Raw genomic sequence first — 21,221 nt, forward strand, 5'->3', positions numbered from 1 at the left:
CGCCAAGCGGCCTCGGCCGCTGCAAGAAACAGGTCCCATCGCGAAGCTGACACCCCCGCAGCTGCTGCTGAAAATATTTAACAGTGGTGCCTTTCCCTCCCAGCACGAGAGCGTTGGTTTCATTGGCTTCATAGAGGAAATCTAAATAAGAGAAAAATAACATGTATTACTTGACACAAAATCTAATACTTTCTTGCATCCGTAGGGAATGTAAGTTTAGGCACAATTGCTTCTAAAAGATGAATGTGCTGTTTGGGAAAAAAAAAAAAGGTTCAGTTGTTAGGTTTTCCGCGCTAAAAGCACAGAAAAAAGTCCTGCACTCACGCGGATCATCAGGGGCTGTAAAGCTCACCTGCAAATTGAGCAATGCAAAAAAAACCCAAACCCTTCCTCCTAATTCTGTTTGAGTTTTACAAGCTGTCAGTCAGGTGGGTAGCGTTCGTTTTATTTGCTTCTTTCAAATTGGTTTTCTTTTTAACGGGAAGAAAGCATTTATAATAATGGAATCCTTGAGCCTCAGCCCTGAAAGGAGAGGCTGAAAAGCAATCCCTGAATTTTATATTAGGATGTTCGGGGAGCTCTTCTCCGAGTTCAGACGAGTACAAGCACGGGCAACTTTCAGCCCGTTCTGCCTTTCAAAGCAAAGCACAAAGGCAGACGGGGAAATTTGCATTTCTTCCTTTCTTAAATTCAGCCATCGCTGAGAATTCCCAGAGTGAGGAGTGAGGGCAACAACAGCACCCGTTATTTGCTGGGAGGGAAATGGTGAAAAAAAGGTCTATAAAATACTTGTTCGATTACTACAGATCCCAGACAGTGGTTTTATAACAGCAGCTTATCCTAAAATCAACTACATTTCTGTCTATCTGTTCTTATTTCCTTCTTTTTTTTAGGAAATGAGTCTTTTTTAATCTTTTGTAGGAAAATATTCTCTATACTTGAACTGCCAAAATGTTTTGATGCAAAACACACAGATTTGGGGGGGGGGGTCAGGTGGGAGGCGTTGTTTCTATATCGTAGGGCAAGAGAACAGAAACTACTGAATTTATGACAACACAAACTCTTGTCTTCTGTTTGGGTGAAGTTTTGTAATCTGCTTTTTAAAATCCTGTAATTTCCTAATTCCTCCATGAATTTAATAAGCAATGTCCTTGCTCTGTGCCTATGAGATAACGGCAACGGTGGTTTCTTTATTATTCAGTTCTGGAGAAGGCTCTGCGCTCGGGCTCGAAAGCTCAGACCTGAATGAGGCAAATTCCTGCCTTGGCTGCAGGAAACAGAGCTTCACAAATCGTCCCCGTGGAGCAGAGACACGAGCAAATTTGTGCGTATTAACCCCAGGTCCAAGTTGCTGTGTTTTTACACCAAAAGCCCCACAGTGTCACACAGTGGGGCTTCTCCCTTCCCTGCCATAACTCATGGACTGGGTCTCCTGAAAAAAAAGAGTGAGTTTCTCTGTTGAGTGAATATCGCAGCTCTAAGGCACGGTGTAAGTATCTGTTTTGCTTTGGGCAGGCTTCTGAGATCTCGCTGAGAGCAAAAACGGGACACGTTTCTCCTCCTGAAGTGCAATTCATTAGCAATAGAAGGGGGGAAAGCTGTAAAGATGCTGACAAGGCACTGGGGGTCAACAAGGAATTTGCAAATCTAAATCTTTCCATAAATATTCTCCATACCTGCTGGCTGCCGGAGGCATCGGTGCCTCACCGTGCAAAGGCCCAGAGCAGCCAGAAAGCAGGGAGTGACGCCGGGTGTGACGGCAAGCGCACAGCAGCAGCAAAACAGCGAGAGTGTTTACAGCAAGAGACCAGCGACGAGGCCAGGTCACCCAGTTCCTGCAGTGATGACGTGTCCTTTGGAAAAGGTGAGGTATAAAAGCTCCGTCTTCCCAGGTGTCTCTGCTTGACACCTGGTCCCCGCGCTGGACGCCGGCAGCCTCTGGAGCGGCACAGCCCTTCCAGCTCTTCCCTTGGGATCCCCAGTGCTGCCTCCCCGCCCAAGGGGGCTGCCCGTCTCCCATTCACGCACTCTCAAAGATGAGTAATGCACTGGAGATCCCGGTACAAATATTCCCTGGCTTCCCAGGGGAGTGAGAGCCTCAAAGCCCAAGTGCTTCAAAAAGCATCTCCCACCTGATTCCTAAATCAGAGACTTCAGCAGAGCGCTCGCTCTGCTCTGAGGAGCTGAGCACGGGCAGTTGTGCATGAAGATGAACATGTGCGTGCGCCTCTCATGTGTGCACACACACAAGCGCTGCGTGTGTTCGATCGAGCTTCATTCCTTGGGCTTGTTTTTTCCCTTTTCTTTCTGATTTCTCTTTGCAATATTCCAGTATTTTTTGCTCACACATAGACAGTATTTCCCTGCCATTTCCTATCATCACAGATTTCTGCTTTACATATTTCTAGTGTGGAATAAATAACCACAATCCATCAAAAATTGCTTGACCACAACCAAAGCCTGTGCCTGCATAAAGCAGGAGTTTTGGATGTCTCCAGGACTGCCAGCCTCCAAAACTGTGCTTTTTTTGTTTCAGCTTGTCAAAGCGTTTTTACATCAGTGGGATTGTTCCTCTATTAAAAAGGCAAAGTGCATTTCTACCCTTCGTTGAATCACGGCATTGAGTTGTGAGGGCTTAGTTTCAGGTATTGTATTTGCCTATATCGATGCTTTTGATGTGAATTTAGCAAAAGACTGTTTAAAGTTTGATGAATTTATTTGTAATCTTGAAGTATTTGATCATCAGAGAGAAAGCGAGAATTTAAATAAAGGACACTGGACATTCACATAATCTACAGTTAATTCAATCATTTTGTACAGATAATATACATAGTGTCTTGCCTTTCCTCACAATCAGCTCGCATGATATCTGCGGAAACATACAAACACGTGGAACAGAGAAGGGTCACCCGGAAAGCGTGTGCTCACTCCAACACGCTCCTGGGGTGTCTGGGGAATGGCTTGAACTAAACCGGCTGAACCCTCCTGCTGAGAGACAACCACCCCCCGAGAAGGTATTTGGCAACAAGACATCAGGGTGAATTTTGAGACACTTTGCAGTAAAACCATTGCAAAGGGATTTGAAATAAAAGCATAAGATTCACAGCCCAGAGCCGCTAGTGTTCCTGGGTCAAGAAAAATCACCTCTTGACCTCGTGATAAAAGTGTAGTTATTTGGTAATAAATACATCTATTCACGGTTTAATGCTTTATATGGAAGAATCAAACTACCAATCTACAAATCGAAGAGATGAGAAGCAGAATTAACATATGATTTCCATTTTACAAAGGAAAAGGGTTGTTGATAAATGATTGGCATGTGAAAGAGCATTTCATTTTAGAAAAGTTAACGTAAATTCAAAATAAAACAAAACATACCGCTTCGGCGCGCTTTTAAAAAATCAGCTGGAAGAACAGAGTTTTCTACCATGGGTTTCTGACGTGATTCACTATGAGCATTTCTCCTATAGAAATATAGACATTGTCACACCTTTTACCGTGGATGAGGACCTTTTTTTTTTCTCTTTAAAACGTTTCGGTGTGGATGGGTGATGAAGCAAGTCCTTGCCTTGGAGAATGCACTGACAACAGAAAGCAAAATACCTTATATCAAATCTGTAAAGCACAAGTCTTGGTGTTTAGTAAAGACACAAGAATCAGTTTCGTTTGGATGCTCCGTATCACTGCAGGGAAGCTGCCTTTGCCCACTGTCTTCTGCCAACCCACTGCTGGGTCGCCTTCTGAAAGCAAGTCCGCTCTCTCCATGTTGTCGTGCTTTCCTGCCTCGCTCGGCAGCCAGTTTGTCCTTCCTTTATTTCCAAGAGTAGATGACGTTAACAGCACCGAGTCCTTTCCCTTCCCACTGCATGGTGGTGGACCCTGTATCAAAATTGAGCGTGGTCAACTTCATCCAGCCAAGAGGCCGGGCTGGCAGGGAAATCTGGGTATCCCCCACTGCTGCCGGTGGAGAGGTCGGAGCTGGGTCCATTCCCAGCCAGGACCCTCATGGACTGGGGCACCCCTTGTCCGCTTTGTCCCATGATGCCCAAGCCGTTGTCTGGGTAAACCAAGCTGGAGATTAAAGGCTGGTGGCTGGGCAGCGCTTGCAAGGAAGCCGGTGACTGGGGTATCCCGTAGGGGCTGTTGGATCGCAGGTCATGGTACTGGTCCTGAGCTGGGATGCCGCTATGATCCAGAGCGAAGCTCCCGTTGGTCCCAGCCTGTCTCCCCAGAGCAGGGGATGCTTCGTTGAGATTGCTGTAAATCCCGTTGGAATGGCTCATTTCGGACATAGAGGGCTCATCTGAAAGGGAAATAGGCTGGTTTTACTGGGAGAGCAATGGCCACGGCTGGCAGCGGTCACAGGGGAGCTCCTGCAGGCTCTGGGTATAAATAGATTAGATGGATGGGAGCTGAGCAGCTATGCAGTTGCTACTTGTAATTCCTTATTATTCCCATCGCTGTTGACAGATCTTCAAAGAAGGACACGGGAGATTATTTTTTGCTGAGTACAAACATGTAATATATTTTGGATTTGAAAAATGTGCACGAAAAGTACATATTAAAATATAAGACTGTGATTTAAAAATAATCCTGTAAAGGAGGATGCGAGTTCAACGTTTTTCCACCTTTTGTTCTGCACTTCTATTTGTTGTTGAGGTTTATCTTGAATTTTGATAACATTTTTAGGAGCTACCTGAGCACCCACTGATGCAGGAAAACCTCTCCATTGCTCAGGAAAAAAAGGTATTAAATCTCAGCAGCGTTTGTCTGCTCAGGCACAGGCGAATGAAATGTATTTGTATGACCTCAAAACACTTCTGAAAAATGAGCGATATTTTTAAAGTTACCAGCAAAAATTGTTTGCATTCGTTAGGGGCTTTATGGACAGTGAGGGCTGCTCTGTTGCCTAGGATACAAACCTGTTCGTGGCATCAAGCTATCAATAATTGTTCAACAGTTTTTAAGTTATTATTTATAGTCTATTCATATTTAATGATGCTGATGCCCAGTGTGTATAAACAGACTAGAAAATCAAATAGTTTTAGGAACGCGGGAGAGAAGGTGAGATGAAAATCTCTGTATGCATGAACATATATGCATTACGGACGTGTATCAATGTAAATATGTACACAGACTTTTGCATTTCAGCTCTTCTCCCCTATTCCTGAGTACGACACACACGCACATGTGGGTACTGCGGTAGAACAGAGAAGAGAACATTGACAGAGACCACCTGAGGCAGCTCTGGGCTGGAGCTGGGGCCGTGCACAGTAAGGGGACACAGGGTAAGAGCCAGAGTGTCTGTGCCCCTGAGTTTATCAACAAAAATCACTGCTCCAAAAATAGGACCCTTCAACGCAGAAACCTCCGAAGACGCAGCAATCTCCCTTTTACAGCGCAGAGGCGAGCGAACAACTCTCACAGAACTGGGAATGGTCCTAATTAGTAGCTACACAAATAAAACCACCCCTAAACAAGATGAGGGGGGGGAAAAGTATCCCATGTACTTTTCCCATGGAAATGTTCGGTTATCCTGGACTGTTTTTTTTCGTATTTCCAGGGGACCCGTTGAAAGGTTGTGCGGGAGCAGCGGCTCTGACACCCCCAGCACCTGCCCGGCAGCTCTCCCAGTTCTCCCTCCACTTTTTGGGGGTCCCACACAGCCCCGGCGGGGAAGGAGCGGAGTTTCCCGTGCGGTTCCTCAGCCACCGCTGCCCCTAGCTGCGCGGATCTCCCCCCCCCCCTCTCCCCGCAGGGGCCGCGCAGCCTCCGGCACTCGCTTTCCCTCATTATATTATGGTTGAAAATTATTAACGGGGCAGCGAGGGGGTGGAAGGAGCCTCGACACGGACAGCAGCTCGCAGGGACCGCGCTCGGAGCTCCGGGGACCGACCTGTGAAGGAGACCTCGGCGTCGCTGTCGGGCCCCTCCTCCTGGATGCTGTCCTTGTCGGATTTGGAGGTCCCTCGGGAACGCTTCATGTTCCTGAAGTACTGACCCCAGCGCTGCCTCCCCGCGTCTTTCTTCAGCCTTTTCTCCTTGGCCCTGCGGTTCTGGAACCAGACCTGCAAGCAGGGCAGGCCGAGGAGCTCGCTCCGCCCGGGACAGGCTCCTTCCCAGCCCCGGCCCCGGCGCGGGGCGAGGCCCGCCCCGTCTCACCTGCACCACCCGCATGTCCAGCCCCGTCTCCGACGAGAGCTGCTCCCGAACGTGCCGCGCCGGCTTGGGCGAGTTGTTGTAAGCGTTTTTGAGGGTTTCCAGCTGCTTGGCCGTGATGGTGGTGCGGGGTCTCTTGGCCGTGGACTCAGCCTCTGCCGACACGGTGAGAGTTAGAGAAGAAGTCACCGCGGAGCATCCCCAGCGACGTGGGGTCCCGGTTGTCCCTCCAGCCGCGCCCCCTGACAGCAGATGTTCCCGGCACCCCTCCCGCCCGCTGCATGAGCGTGTCCCGGAGGACGGAAGGGCCCCGGGCAGTCTCCCTCTTGCCCTGGAGGGATGAGAGGGACGGGAAAAGGGGGTACCTCTCTGCTTGGCCGTCTCGTAGTCCGCTTTGCAGACCAGCCTGCTGTCCTCCATGAGATAGAACTCGTCGCCGGTGGCCAGCTGCCGTTTGCAGACGATGCAGGCAAAGCAGTGCAGGTGGTAAACGAAGTCTTGGGCCCGGCGAACCACCTGGGTCGGGGGGATGCCCTGCTGGCAGGCGGCACACTTCGTCCCGAAGCGCCTGAGCGAGGGGGGGACAAACGGCGGCGGCGGCTGAGCGCGGCGGGAGTGGGGGGAGCTCCCCCCGGCCCGGCGCTGTCCGCGGTGCTGAACCCTCCCGCCGTGCCGCTGTCCGCGGTGCTGAACCCCACGCGTGTCCTCTCCGCGGTGCTGTCACCCACCCCGAACACCGAACCCCGAACGCTCTCTCCCCGTCTCCCATCCCGTCCCCACGCACTTGAAGAAGTCCTCCTTGCAGTAAACGCCGTCCCCGCGGCTGAAGCACTTCTCGGCCAGCTGCGTCTGGCAGTCGGAGCATTTCAGGCATTTGCTGTGCCAGTGCCGGTCCAGGACCTTCAGGATGAACCTATCCACGATGTGCTGATTGCAGCCGGCGCACAGCGGGATCTCTGCGGGGAAGAAAACCCCGTCAGCCCTTTCTCCATGGCCTCGATGCCTCCCGCTACCACCCGAGACAGCCCGGCCCGCCGCCCCAGAGGTTGCTGCCTCCCGAACTCGAAAAAAAATGCAATATTCGTTGAAATTCGTTGCCGCGGCACCGTGTGAGCCTCTCCCCGCGGCGTGCACACCGGGGAAGCGCCTGAAGGCACCGGGGAAAACGAGAAGGGAAGTGATGGGAACAGAATTAACTCCCCCGGCCGAGCCACCGGCAAAGTTGCATTGCAATTGTTCCAGGCTCTTTTTCCTTTTCCTACACTTTTAAAATCAACCTGCAAATAATGGCAGGTTAGCCCAGACAAAGTGGGGAAGAACTACGAGAATTACACAGAAATTACGAGAATTACACAGAAAATAAAAACACCCTAAGCTTGTCCAGTCGCCCTGCAGATACCGACAGAGATGATATAGAAAGAGGTGATATAAAGCTACAGATATAGAAAAATAGAGATATAAAACCGAACAGATATAGTAGATGGAGAACGAAAATGTACAGATATGTAAACATAAATCTATAGATATCTGTATACAGGTATAGTTATAGGCAGGTCGGTAAAATGTGGAAATAGAGGTACGTAAATATAGATATATCAGTATAGATACAGATGGGGAGATATATAGACGCGTAGATACAGATGGATGCAGACAGAAGCGAATCTATACATAAAGATAGGGATACGGAACTATACAGAGGTGTATCGCTGAGCGCAGGGGTAGAGCTGGAGATGATCCCGTTATAGATATAATCGTTTCCTCAACAATTCACCGCGTCCGAACAAATAACCCCAATAACGGCAGCGCTAAAACCAGCGGCCCCGGGATGCCCGGGGAGGACCGGCACCGGCTCGGTAACGGGGCACAGCCGAGGTCCCGTCCCACGGCTCTTACGCTGCATGGCGACTCGCTCAGGGCCGCGGGCACCGGCGCATCTTCCGCGGGGCTCAGCGCCCCCCGCCCCGCCGCTGCCCCCCTCGGGATGGGATGCGGAGCCGCCGCTCCCCAAATCGCGCTGTTCCCCCCTTCCCCGCCGCTCCCACCCCCGCGGCGCAGGGGATTGAGTTGGCCAAAGCGGGTTATTTTTAGCGGCCGGTGCCGGTCCGAAGCGCCGGGCAGGGCGCTGTATTTAATCCCCTCCCGCCGCCCCTTCCCTCTGGGGCGCCCCGCAACGAAACCCGGGCGGGGACCCCCCCCGGCGGGCCTGGCGCGGGGCAGCTCGTTGTGAGCCGAAAATCTGTTTTTTTCAAGGGGTAAACCCTTCGAGAGCACTACCCGCGCGCCCCGGTGAGCCCTTCCCGCCCCGACGGAGCCGGGGACGGCGGTCCCTGAACGGGCATCGAGTCCTGCGGCAAACGGTGTTTTGATGACGGTCGTTCTACCGCGGCGGGGTTCGCTTTGGCCGTGTCGCCTCCTTTACCCCGACAGCGAAAGCATCGCCTGATCGCCGGGTCAAACGGAAAGACAAACCGGAGGCACCGTCCCGACAGCGGGGTCGATGCCTCTCCCGGTGACACCCCGGTGCCCCCGCCCCGGCTCCCCGTTCTTTTGGTTTCCAGCCCCCGTTGGCCGCGGTCGATGCTGGCGAGAACCGGGACGGATCCTGTCCCCGGTGAGACCCCCGGTGCCCCGTTCCCCCCGCCCCGACAGCGCTGCTCCCGTTCGTTAGCGGGGAGGGAAAAAAAAAACCTTTAGGGAAAGGAGGAATTAACGGGAGCTTCTCCGGAGGGGGAAGAGCAGGCTCGGGGCTGGGAAGGGTGGCCCCAGGGCTGCCCGCCGTCGGGGGGAACCGGCGGGTAGAAAGCCCCTGTCCCGTCCCTGCCCGGCGGGGCCGCGGGGAGGAGAGCCCGGGGCTGGGCACGGGGAGGCAGCCGCTGGGTCCCCCGGAGCGGGCGGAGAGCCCCGGTCAGACCCGACGGGACCCGAACGGGCGCGGGGGGCAGAGGGGAGGACTCGAGTGTCGGGGATGAGGGGGCAGAGAACGGGAGGGAGAGAACCGGGATGGAACCCCCGGTGCCGTCGGGTCACCAGATCTCCCCTCATCCACCCCCGACGGTTCCCGCTCCCACCGGGGCTCCCAGAGCCGCTACCGGAGGGGGCACGCGGAGGTTTGCAGTCCCTCTTCCCTCACCTGGGCTCCGCGGGAAGGGGCAAAGCTCCGCTGCCTTCTCCGAGCCGGCACGGACCCGTTCCAGCAACATCGCGGGCGCCGTCCGAGGTGCGGAGTGGCGGAGCGGCGCGGAGCGGAGCGCAGGGAGCGGCGCGGGGCGGGGCGGGCGGGGGGCGGCCCCGCGGGGCTCCTTAGCATCACAAAAGCGGGAGGGGAGGCGGCACTGAGTGTCCCCCCGTCCCACGCGTGGCCGGGGCCGCCCCTCCCGACAGCGTGGGCTCAGGCTGCAGCCGGAAAACGCAAAGCCCCCGCGAGGTCCCCGAGGGCAGCACCGCGGCAGGGCTGGGGGGGAGTGGGAGCTGCCGTCGGGAGGGGCTCCTCCCCGGGACCCCGCGACCCCCGCTCGCCCCCGCGCCCGGATTTCGTTTGTGCCCCTGGCTTGGGTCTCCCCCGACGTGTGTGTGAGTGTGTGTGTGCGAGTGTATTCACCCTCCTCCACTAATTAGTTAATGAGAGCTGAGAGGTAATGGATGAGGACTTGTATCTGACCCGTGGCAATCAGCGCCCCGCAGCTGGAAGGGGTTAATTGCACTAATTGAGGGTGGGGCAGACATGGATGTGCACGTGTGTTTGTGTGTATTTGTATGTGCAAGCGGGTGTGGGTGTGCAGGAGCACACGTGTCCACAGGGATCAGGGGTGCACCCCTGTGCTAGCATGTGTGTGCATGCAGGGGGACAGGGGTGCACGCGTGTCCAAGCAGGTGTGTACTTGTGGGGTGCAGCAGGGTGCGCGTGTGCTAGCATGCGTGTGCACACAGGGATACAGGGGTACATACATGCACTGGCACGTATGTACACATGGGGGTGTGCATGTGCTAGCACACACGTGCAAATAGGGTTGTAGGCTGTGCACGTGCAAGGCTGTGTCTGCAGTTGTGTGTGTAGGCACCAGCGTGTGCTTGTTTGTGTGTGGGTGCACTTGTGTGTGCGAGGGTGGGTGTGTGCCCAGTGTATCCACAGGGCTGAGCATGATGGGGTGTGTAGATTTCTCTCTGTGTGTGCAGGTGCGTGTGCCGATGTCTGTCCCTGAGTGTTTGTGCTCTGCTCTGCAGGCGTCTGTGTGTCTGCGTGTGCAGAGGTGTTTACATGTGTGTAAAGAGGTGTGGGCATGTGTCCATGGGGGTGTCTGCGCCGGGGGAGACATGCGTGTGTGCCCCGCTTGCCCCAGGCAGCCGGAGCTGATAATTGTGGTTGTTACTGTGAGCCCATTAATCCCCTGAATCCCTTTACCTCCTGCTCGCGGGGGATTACAAATTAATAAAAGCAGCTTAGGGGCGGGAGCCTCCAAACACACATATGTTCCTGCCGGACAGCAGCACGGGGACTTTCGCCGGCACATGGGGGTACCTGGGGGGGAGTGGACCCAGTGCTGAGCTCCTGAGGGTCCCAACATCACAGCACCACCAGCATTGAGCACCACCACTGAGCACCCCTGGGTGCCAGGCTGCCTTCCTGCCTGCTCTGGGTCCTGCAGGGCTGCAGGAGCCCGCGGTTGGGTCAGGACCATCCGCTTAGATGGGTCTCCTGGCAGAGGGACAGGTCCCAGCCGAGGGAACAGCAGTAGGGTTGGAAAACAGTGCAGGGAGACATTTCCGGGACCAGGATCTGTGATCCCCAGCTAAAGAACTTGGAGATGCCAGGCTAGAGCTGGGGTACAGGTAGGGCACTGGTGAAGCATCACCAGGACCATGCTGGAGTAATCCCAGGCACCATGGTGAATCCTGGTGGGTATCAGCAGCACCAGCTGCACTGGGGCATCTCAAACCTCCTCGGGGCCACGAACAGCTTTGAGGGAGGGGAGCAGGTGATGAAACACACGGGCTCTTTTAAGCCTAGTTTTATAAGTGGATTTTTAGTCTGATCCTCTAAGGAAGCATTTTAAGAAGTGTGTGTGTGTTTCTGTGTGGTGGTGGCTGTCCCCCTGCGCACACGGCACAGGGCAGGGTGGTGCTGGTTGTGGCTTTGCAGGATGCAGGGCAACAGCCCACGTCCCACCCAGCTCCATTTCAGGCTTTCAGCCCCATGGGTTGCTCACACTGCGGCCCCATCTCCGCAGGTTTCCACAATAACCCTGTGGGATGATCTCTGTTTTTAACCAGTCCCCCATCCCATCTCCTTGGTGGCACTGTGGATGCCAGCAGTAGCTCCAGAGATTCCAAAGTGGCCTGTGGAGGTTTGCACTGCCCTGGCTGAGATGAAAGTGTTCAGGTTTAAGGGGAAGGTCAATGTTGTGTTTTCAGCTTAAAACCGTTCCCCTCATCCTGTCCCTGCACTCCCCAATGAAGAGCCCCTCCCCGCCTTGCTTGGAGCCCCTTTCAGCACTGGAAGCTGCTCTAAGGTCTCCCCAGAGCCTTCCCTTCTCCAAGCTGAACAATACCTGGAGATGCTGGAAATGTCCTTGTGTACAAACTGTCCTTGCAACACAGTTCAGCTAAGAAGAACTTGAAAATAGAGGTAAAAAGACAAAATGCATCGCTTTGCCCAAATCTTTGCAATTTATTTTAAACAAGCACATTAGTTTACAATTTAGTACAAAACGGTCACTTTTCCTTCCTAGAGAGGATGAGACTGAGTAAAAAAAACAAACAACTCAAAATACACGTGAAAGTGTCAAGTTATTGACTTAAAATAAATAAAACATTTAAATTATTGAACTGTTACATTCACAACTTTCAACGCCTCATCTGCAAAGTGCAGACCCAGTCAGCACACCCTGGACCTTCTGTTAGGATGATCATTCCCATCCAGCTCCGAGCAGGAAGAGCAGGATGGATACGCTGGAAATTAAAGAGTTTCCAGGAACAAACACATTAGGTTTCTTCAGCACTTGCAGCTTTTCTCCTGACACGTCCCACAGTTCTCCTTTTACTTTTGTCGCAGGTTTAATATTTCCCCTATAAAAACATCTGAAGGGCAAGGGCAGCTCCATGAATTACCAAGGGCCAAGAAGTTCTTCTTGGAGATGACAGCCACCAGCACAGCACGATCCACAAACGAACGTGGCACCACAGGAACTTCCACAGTGCAGCACAACGCCAACCAAACCTCCAGGGCTGAGGAGATGGCAGCTTGAGGGAATTTTTACAGAGGAAACACCTTTGTGTGTCTCCCCCACCAATAACATACCACAAAGCAGCACCACATGTTCCTCACCAGACAGAACACATCTTCACAATCAAAAAAGGACGGAATTTGTCATTATGAAGACAGAAAATAAGAACGAGAAAATCAAGATTTACACAACTTAATTCAAAGCCAAGAAAACTTCTCCAGACAAGGTCACTACGAGCAATTACAGCAAGAGCCTTCACCCATTAACTGGTGACAGAGTTAGAGCAGCAACATGGAGAATCAATCCTAAATTCATACTTTTGCACTCCTAAGAAGCGAGAAACAGAACACTGGGGGTCTGAGTATCGGTTCATTTTGACACATTTCCAGCAGGGTCACAGCAACATGAATGTTAATGGTGTGTAGCAAACCCCCACCTTTTCCAAACTCGCATTTGCTGCCGTTTTATTGGCAAAATCATTCCCACAAGCCTTTTATTTTCATTTGCAGATGCAAACAAGCAGGAGTCAAAGCTAACAACTTCAGGTCTATACATTTGACAGAGTTCTGATAAACAGCAGCAATGACTGATTTTCAACTTCAAAACGTGCGACAATACTGTCAGCAGGAAACTTGGTCCCACAGAAACTGGCCAGAATTTCCAGATCCAATACCTGCTGTGCTGTAGTTCTGTTCTTTTGGTGTTTGGGTGGTTTTTTTTTGAGGCTGAATGTCCCTGCTTGCTGGCCGATAAACACCTTCCCAGATCAGGTCAGTGAAAAGCTCTCTCATTTTCAAAACCAAATGTGGAAACTCTGAGATTTCTGCTTAACCAGCCTTCTCCTGGCACCTCTCACTGGATTCCAGCACCAAGCAAGAAGCGCTGAGGAGCCAGCCTGGCCCACCTTCCGCCCCTGGTTCTCTGTCTTTCTAGTTACTTACATGCTGTTCTAATATTCAAGCCCAGGTGCTATAAAGATAATTACAAGGACTCTTCTAAATTCCTAAAGAGAGACCCACGATTGCTCTTTGTGCCAGAACTCTCGGACAGTGGGGGGTCCTTAAAACGCACGAAGTGACTGACTGTCAAAATTAGAGCGAGGTTTCCATGTTAGACTGCAGGCAGAGGCAGTTGGCCACTGCTCCCAGCAGCTCTCAGCTACGGAGGCATCAAGTGGCAGAAGGCAGCTTTGTGGAGAGAGCATGGAGTCAAGTTTCCCACATTGGAGCAAAAACCATCGGGTGCGTACAATAAACAGTGAAGATGGCTTAAGGAAACCACAGATACTGTGCCTTTTCACATACATCAGACTGGCAACATCGTTTCTCCCGCTGACACAGTTTACAACCACCCCACAGGGCTATTGCTTTATGTACATGTTATTTCTATAAACTTCAGGAAATGGGGACAGTAAATCTTTGAAGCTCAATTTCGCTATTCCACTCGGAAGCTGCAGGAACTCACGTCAGAAACATACAGTTTTGTGAACAAAGAAGATTTGATAATGAAAAAAATACCCCTGATGAGTTTTTGTGCTTTTGGACCATTCTTGTTGCCAGGCCTTAAACTTTTGTGCTAGGGCTTACGACAGAAACAAGAAGAGGCCACACTATCAGCATAAATACTATGAATTGGCCAGGGACTATTTATTCCTTCTCGTGTAACAGAAGAGCTAGTGACCATTCAATTAAATTAAAAGTTGCAAATGTAGAATTGAAAGGAAAAGCCTTTTTATATAACATAATTAATCTGTAGAAGTCACTGCCACAAGAAAACATTGAGGCCAAAACCTATTAGGATTAACTAAAGATTAGGTAATGGATAACTAGAACATGCTCAATTACATTGGATAGGATTATAAACTTCACTATCCAGGATGTGAATTATCCCCACGGCCAGGATCAGAAAGGAACTCCTGCTCTGAATGGTAATTTTATAACTGCTTTCATGGTTTCTTCTAGTTGCTGCCAGCCAGGACTCCAGCCAGACCTGTAAAGGCAACTGCCACGTTCCCATTGCTGCCACATCCCAGAATGCAGCAGCTTGGCCTTAACCATTCATTAAACCCTTCTTGACCCAAACGGAGGAGCACTCCAGCAGAGGGGCAAGAGAAATGGCCTGTTTGTCCAAGCACTGGACAGACAGCTGGACCGCCAGCGAGCGATGCTTCCTGTGAGCTCAGCATTTGAAAAACCAAGCGAAGCGTTTACGCCACAGGAAGAACAATCACTGTACTGCAACAGAGCCATCCAACATCATAAGAAATGTAGTATTTCCAGTCCATAAATTTGTTTGCAAATATCACTGTCCTTCACTAAAAACAGTGTTTCTTTTTATTGGAACTCATCTGAACTGGCTTCCATCTGGATACCACAATCATTACTCAGCTACTTTTCTGGGCCATCAATGAGTAAGGAGAGTTATCAAATGCTCTATCAACACATCCAATAGAGGAGCAAGGAAAGCACGAGCTCTGAGTTTGTCCTTGCTTACATCTAAACTCCATTAAAACAGATGACAGCATCAGCAATCAGAGTCAGGCTGCTTACCGAGATAAAAACTGCCCCAAACTCTCTGAGCAGAGACACACACATACTTGGCTGGAACACAGGGGAGAATGGAAGATTTCCTGGAACACGTAATGCTTTATACTTTAAATATGCAATGTGAATAATATTTGAGAAAGTCACATAGGTTTAGAATTGATTTAATCAGAATAAAAACTCTTGTTTCCTGAAAAAAAAAAAAATCAGAATTCTTGCTTCTCCAAATGAAGCAGTCAAGGTATCAGCGTAACCTTTCAGTACTCTGGTAGGTAAAATCAGCTCTGGGTAAATTAAAGAAAACCCTGACTTGAAATACACAAACCATTATCCAATTTCCTTGAAAACCAGGCACAGCTGATTGCATAACGTAATGTTTACTCTGAAAATGAGTAAAGGATGTAGGTGGTAATTCATGGAAAAACCTTAACTGAAAAATGCCGTGCTTGCTTCAGTGGACATTTTATGACAGCACAGCGTGCCTCAGTTAGAGATCGGGGTTCTCGCAGTGAGCTCCACGCATTAAGCCAGAACATTTGTGAAATGACTTGGGAAGAAAGGGGGTTTTAAACAAGGAATACTGCATATAAAATCCCTGATCATAAATATTAAAGCTGTATCTGGGACTGAACAGCCACATACAATGAAGACTCTGTTTCCGCTTTACACTTCTATACAGATGAGCGATAATACTTCACTTTCCATCGTTTAGATCTCATCCGGAAAAAAAAGTACATTATCATTAAAAATAAGGACGAGGCTACATACAGGATGACACACAGGCTCATGTCGATGTTCGAGAAGCCGATCCCCAAGAAGGACATGGCCTGCTTTGTCTCTTTAAGGTTAACTGATTCAACTGCACCTTTACCACTATCTTTGACAGGTCCACGATTTGCTATATGCTGATTTAACATCTCAGATTCAGAATCTAGCATGTTTTCTTTATCCTGGATCTTATTTTCCCTGTTTCCACTTGATTTCTTCATTAGGCTTTTGTCTTTCCCTTCCCCTGTATCTCCTTGTTCAGCTTCACTGGCATCAGTCTGGCTTTCAGTGTATTTATACAGAATATTTTCACTGTTGTAGTGATACTTCAGGAACTGTAGAACTTGGGCTTCATTCCAGCTATGCAATCCTTTAATTTCTTCATGACAGGCAGGACAAATGTCTGGAGTTGGCCACTGAACTTTGGGAAATTTGGGATCTTCAGTCAAATCACCTAATTGTGAGGAGGAAAAAAAAAATAATCAGAATCGAACGCGCTGGGAAAACTGAACCATCAGACCCTTTCCTGAGTGGAAACTGCAGAGTATTTTCCAATCATGAACAGTGAGACTGGCAAACGCAGCCTGCAGCACAACAGTGTCTGTATTAAACTGAAGACAAACAGATTTGGAAATTCATACGTTTCCTTACAGACGCATCAATTCTACCCAGAAGCATCAATGCCTCTTTCAAAATACAAACACTAAATCATAATTATTTTCCTTTCTTCTCAGTAAAAGCTGTAGGGTTCAAAACTCTACTACAACCAGGCACGAGAATTGCTGTTTCTAGAAGGCATGAAAACACCTCCACCTGAGCCCTTCAGGGGTTAACGTGAATTATGGTTCAAATCAAACTGCTCTTTCGAACTCCATACGCTTTAATCCTGCCTGGTTGCAGAAAGCAGTTTCAAGGCCAAACACTGGCAGATATTTCCATGTTTCTACATTGTGAACCATTCCATCCTGAGTTCGCTTTTTCATGGCTTACATCATTACTACAGCAAACTATTTCCAGTGCTTTAAAAATCATTATCATATTTAAGATGTATTTTTCAGCTTGCTTTTTAGCATTTAAACAGATAATGCTGTCTTGAATGAAACCCAATTTTAACATTGCAGTTGCTCGTAGCTCTGGCCCCTTTCTGTCTCCACGGCAAAGAGCTGAACGCTGTAGCCAGTGCTGCACTCTGCTCTATAAAATAACATTTGAAAATGTGGATGGAGGTGATTTTTAGAACAAAAAGCTCTACCTGGTAAAAAAAGCAAATTTATTTAGCTGGTTGTTATTAGAACAGCAACACTTTTAAATATTTCAGAAAGAAATATATACTTAGTTTATTACTATTTTTGTCCTTTTTAAAGGCAGGGAACTTCCTCATTGAGCAAAATATTGTTTAGGGATTCAAAGGACGCTTACATATATTTTTCTCCCTGATATATGCAAGTAAGAGAGCAAGTTTGATTTCAGATACCTTAAATAAAGACAATTTGGTAATCAATTTGTTTCGGTAGAGAAAGTAGAAATGAAACATCTTACAGTAGCAATACAAACAGAAAACTCACTGTACTTCATGATTTCCTGCCAAAGAGAAGAATGCTATAAATCCTGTACATTCTAAAGCAACAGGAAAGAATTAAATATACACCAGTCTCATGACCCACACTTGAAGGCTGTGCCAAGGTGTTTTCATTGACCAGACACCATTTCTCATTCAAAGCCATCTATTACCAGGAATACAGATGCAGCTTTTAAGGATTAAAATACATCACTGTACCAAAGAGAAATTTTAGCAAACTTAAAAAGCATAATTTAGCATTATTATTTATTCCAGTATGTTTATATTTCTTACTAAAAGGGTATTACAGCCGGCTGTTGCATCATCCAAATCAATATCCATGTGAGTTTTCCAATAACTTAATGTTCTAAATAAGTCCATTGCTCCACTACTTAGCAACTTCAAGTCAACAGCACTACCTTTTCCTCTGTTCAACCTGGCGATAGTAACAAACATTAGAGGATGTTTGTATTTAATGTCTCATCATTTGCTTTTTTCTCCTTGGAGTAAGGAGACAAACTGTTTATACTCACAACGGTATTTAATACTTCATAAATCTTGGGAATTCAGCATAACCATAATATAAACACAATATAGCATATTTAAATTCTAACTAATGCTACATTACACAGATCCATAACAGCAGACAGGGATTTAGTGCAAAGAGAAACCAATTTTCTTTAGTGCTTTAGTTACTTAATATCCCCATAACAGAACGGATTAAATACAACTCCTATTTTAACGGTACTTTCAGTCTAACTGAAAACACAGCAATCTAGCAGGGGAACAGATTTTCTTCATGTAGTCATTTTATTTTATTTGGTTGCTGATATGCTAATACTTGAGGCTCTTTTATCCTGAGAAAGTCTCCTGTTCAATTATCATCATTTTCTATGCAGTATCTCTCTAGAACAGAATGAAGACAGGTTTTAATTTCTATTTAAACCGTTACGGAAAGAAACTTCGAATTTTTTTTTTAATCCACTGATGAGTAGCTGAGCTCTATTGCTCTTTTTGAAATGGCTTTGATTTGTACTCCAGAAAGATGCTCTCACCAAGCAAGGAGAAATCTCAGCAGAAACAGTATTTTTGAGAATGGTGAAGTTTCCCCATTACCCACCACAAGAGGTAACCGCGCTCCTGGAGGACACGGCACCTCAGGGGCGATTCTCACCCATGCAAAGGTCAGCATGCTAGTCGTTAGAGCTGTAGTGGGTTGGGATAGGTTTTGCTCTACACAAAAGTACCCTTTCCTGTACACCAGTGTACGTGTGGAGTTAGGCTTTTGAAGTCAGTATTTAATAAAAGCAATGTCAAGCTGTAACAGCTGCCACCGTTGTTTCTAAACCTACGTTCCAGTGGCTAATTTGCACATCTCTCTCTGTTCAAATACAAACCACGTTGTATAAAGTCTCACAGCCTTGTCTTTCAGGCACAGCTGCCTCCAGTGGGTTTTCCTAAGCAAGGTCTTCCATACCTGCGAGCCTGTTGTTCACCACGTTGTGTTTCTCCCAGAGCCAGAGAACAGCCTGGTCTAAGGTTTTGATGGAATCCATGGACTCTTTAGCCATTTCTTCAAAATGCTGAGCGCAAGCCTTGCATCCAAAAAAGTGGTGAATGTATCTTCGCATGACCTGAAGCACTATTTGGGGATCGTCTTCAAGACCTAGGAAGACAGATGACAGACGCATTTAGCACCATCCGGACAAACACAGCTTCAACACAGGCACTTTAATGTATGAAAAAGTGAACCGTTGGAAAAGGAAATGCTGCTACCTTCTTGTTCTATGCAAGTTTACACCTCCACTGTAGAGATAACACACTACCCACTTCTATAATTTAAAGATATCCATAGTACATGTGACATCATGCAGAACCTACACAGTACAAAGATATTAGAGGGATGAAAACTTCACATGTTCTTGGACAAAACACCTCTCCCCAGAAATACATACATGACATTGTCACTAAGTAGCTGAGGTGAGATATTTGGAAACCAAGTTATTTGACGATAAATAATGTAGAGTTTAAAGTTATCTAAAACAGTACATCTCAAAACACACTGCTTTGAAATTTGTCTGGGATATAAGAAAGAACTACAAGGGAATAATTTCAAACACACTTTAAGTGAGCAACAGCATTATTAAAAATGCAAAGTAGCTCTTTATAATAATATGCACAAACACATTTAGTCTATACAAGTGTGTTCAAAGTTACCTGAACAACTGAGGAAAACAAGTGTTAAAGGTTAAGTGTTCTTCACAGTGAAATTTCTCCTTTCTGGGAATATCTTACAATTTAAAGAGGGAACAAACGTCGCTACAAGAAAACATGAATTCTTTTTCAGAAGCCGCTTATCGGCGCACACTTCGAATTTGCTAAAACATGCAAAGCCCACACTGTCCTTATTGCACACAGTTCTTCTGGAAGCAGAGAATCTCTCCAATATCTTGCCAAATAAGTGAATGAATATTTACGTGATGCATTCACCATTTCATTCATGCTCAGGCACTGAAGTTACGGTGACGTTGCTGCTGAAAAACCAAGAGTCAATCACACCCCCGTAAGCATTTCACAAGGAGCCTGTGATATTTGTTTGTTAATCCATAACTCCGAGGTGTTACAGAATACCCGAATCTCACTACAGTTACCAATTCCATGGCTTTTTTGGCAGGCTCTGAATACATATCAACTACTTAGCAACATTGAGCTTTCAAGAGTAACTCAGGAATTCCTTCTAAAAGAAACACACACTATTCTCTCTACAACATCCACACTTCTACATTAAAGATAACCCACAAGAATCATTATTTTATTCAGAAGCAAGCTAAGGTCTTTACAGATTGCAAACTTCATCCTGGGCCTCTATTGTAGCCTCTACATCCATGAGTGGCTTGAAAACCTGACATAATTCCTTGGAATCCTAATGGTTTCATCTCTGCCTCGCTGATTTTCTGATTCATGCTTAATTGACCTAGTAAATTATGCCAAAATGTATTTACAAGTCCACGAACACACACTTGTCAAAGGGAACACATTTTATGCTGCAGATTGATCAAATTACTGACTCCTGCAGTTGAAAACCTCTAGCACCAGTAATTTACAGTGCAGGTTTTGTAGGTTCTGCAGTAAAGGGTTACGGTGCTTTGCCACTGTCCTGCTCTGTAGAGAATAACAAACAGTTTGCTAGGGCACGTGTCCTCTGTACATGAATTGTTTCTCGGAAAAAGAAAGATCCTCAACAAAAACTGTTCAGAACCATCAGAGTACTGATCTGTTTTGTAGATAAAAATGCACAGAGACTGCCATAAACACCTTTATTTAAAACAACAACGTTCTATTCTTAAACACGGCAGCAAAAAAGTCTTTAAAGCTAAAAAGAAATCATAAAAAGCAAACAATCTCTACTCAGACATTCAATATCTGTGATTGAATAGGCATGTATAAATAAAAGCTATGAGATTAAAGCAGATTAAATTACAATATTAAAAGAAAGACTGGAAAATAATTTTGGAAAGTTGAAATGAATTTCAGGCAAACCAGTTTCCCCATGTCTGCTAAAATCTATACTTAGAAAGAAATAACAAATGCAACAAAAGTAACCACTCACAAATCACCTCTTTATGGAGGAAAAGAGATTCATATACAGATTTAATTATAATCGTTCTCCTGTGTTAACGTTAGGCTCTTGAAAACTCACTTTGGGGGAAATCTTTCAAATTTAGCGGCAGATTAAAATGAATTGAGATTTTTTTTTTTTATGAAATCCACAAGTCTGCCTTATTCACTCTTAACAGATCCCATTACTGAAACCACATTTCACATAATAAAGCATGTTGAGGACTAGGTTTCTGCAATGATTTCACCCATCCTCAGATGGGAGCAGTTCTTTTGGATTCTTTTGGTTCTCAAATTTCCTTTGGATTCCCTTAAACTGATCCCACTGCAGGTTCAAATTACACTGTTCAACAT

The 21,221-nt window shown here is 47.5% G+C and overlaps 2 protein-coding genes across 4 annotated transcripts in view; both read right to left on the reverse strand.

Annotated features, from left to right (window-relative positions):
- Positions 1-2,731: 2,731 nt before the first annotated feature.
- Positions 2,732-9,423, reverse strand: LHX3 (LIM homeobox 3). Of its 2 annotated transcripts, XM_054083766.1 has the most exons (6): positions 9,290-9,423; positions 6,944-7,115; positions 6,525-6,727; positions 6,163-6,314; positions 5,897-6,068; positions 2,732-4,303 (listed from the first exon to the last, which is right to left on the reverse strand). In XM_054083766.1, exons 1-6 carry the CDS (start codon positions 9,357-9,359, stop codon positions 3,885-3,887), a joined length of 1,188 nt encoding a protein of 395 aa, XP_053939741.1. In that variant the 5' UTR covers positions 9,360-9,423; the 3' UTR covers positions 2,732-3,884. The 2 variants fall into 2 exon arrangements, with proteins under 2 accessions (XP_053939741.1, XP_053939740.1); XM_054083765.1 differs by having other exon boundaries at positions 6,163-6,727.
- A 2,391-nt stretch (positions 9,424-11,814) lies between these two features.
- QSOX2 (quiescin sulfhydryl oxidase 2) overlaps positions 11,815-21,221 on the reverse strand; it is a 28,188-nt gene continuing 18,781 nt past the window's right edge. For both annotated transcript variants that reach the window (XM_054084344.1, XM_054084343.1), the window contains exons 11-12: positions 18,727-18,915; positions 11,815-16,145 (exon numbers count right to left, since the gene is read on the reverse strand). In XM_054084344.1, coding sequence (XP_053940319.1) covers positions 15,595-16,145; positions 18,727-18,915 — 740 coding nt within the window. In that variant the 3' untranslated portion in view covers positions 11,815-15,594. The remainder of the gene's footprint in view (positions 16,146-18,726; positions 18,916-21,221) is intronic.

This window comes from Cuculus canorus, chromosome 19 (assembly GCF_017976375.1).
Source record: "Cuculus canorus isolate bCucCan1 chromosome 19, bCucCan1.pri, whole genome shotgun sequence".
NCBI lineage: Eukaryota > Metazoa > Chordata > Aves > Cuculiformes > Cuculidae > Cuculus > Cuculus canorus.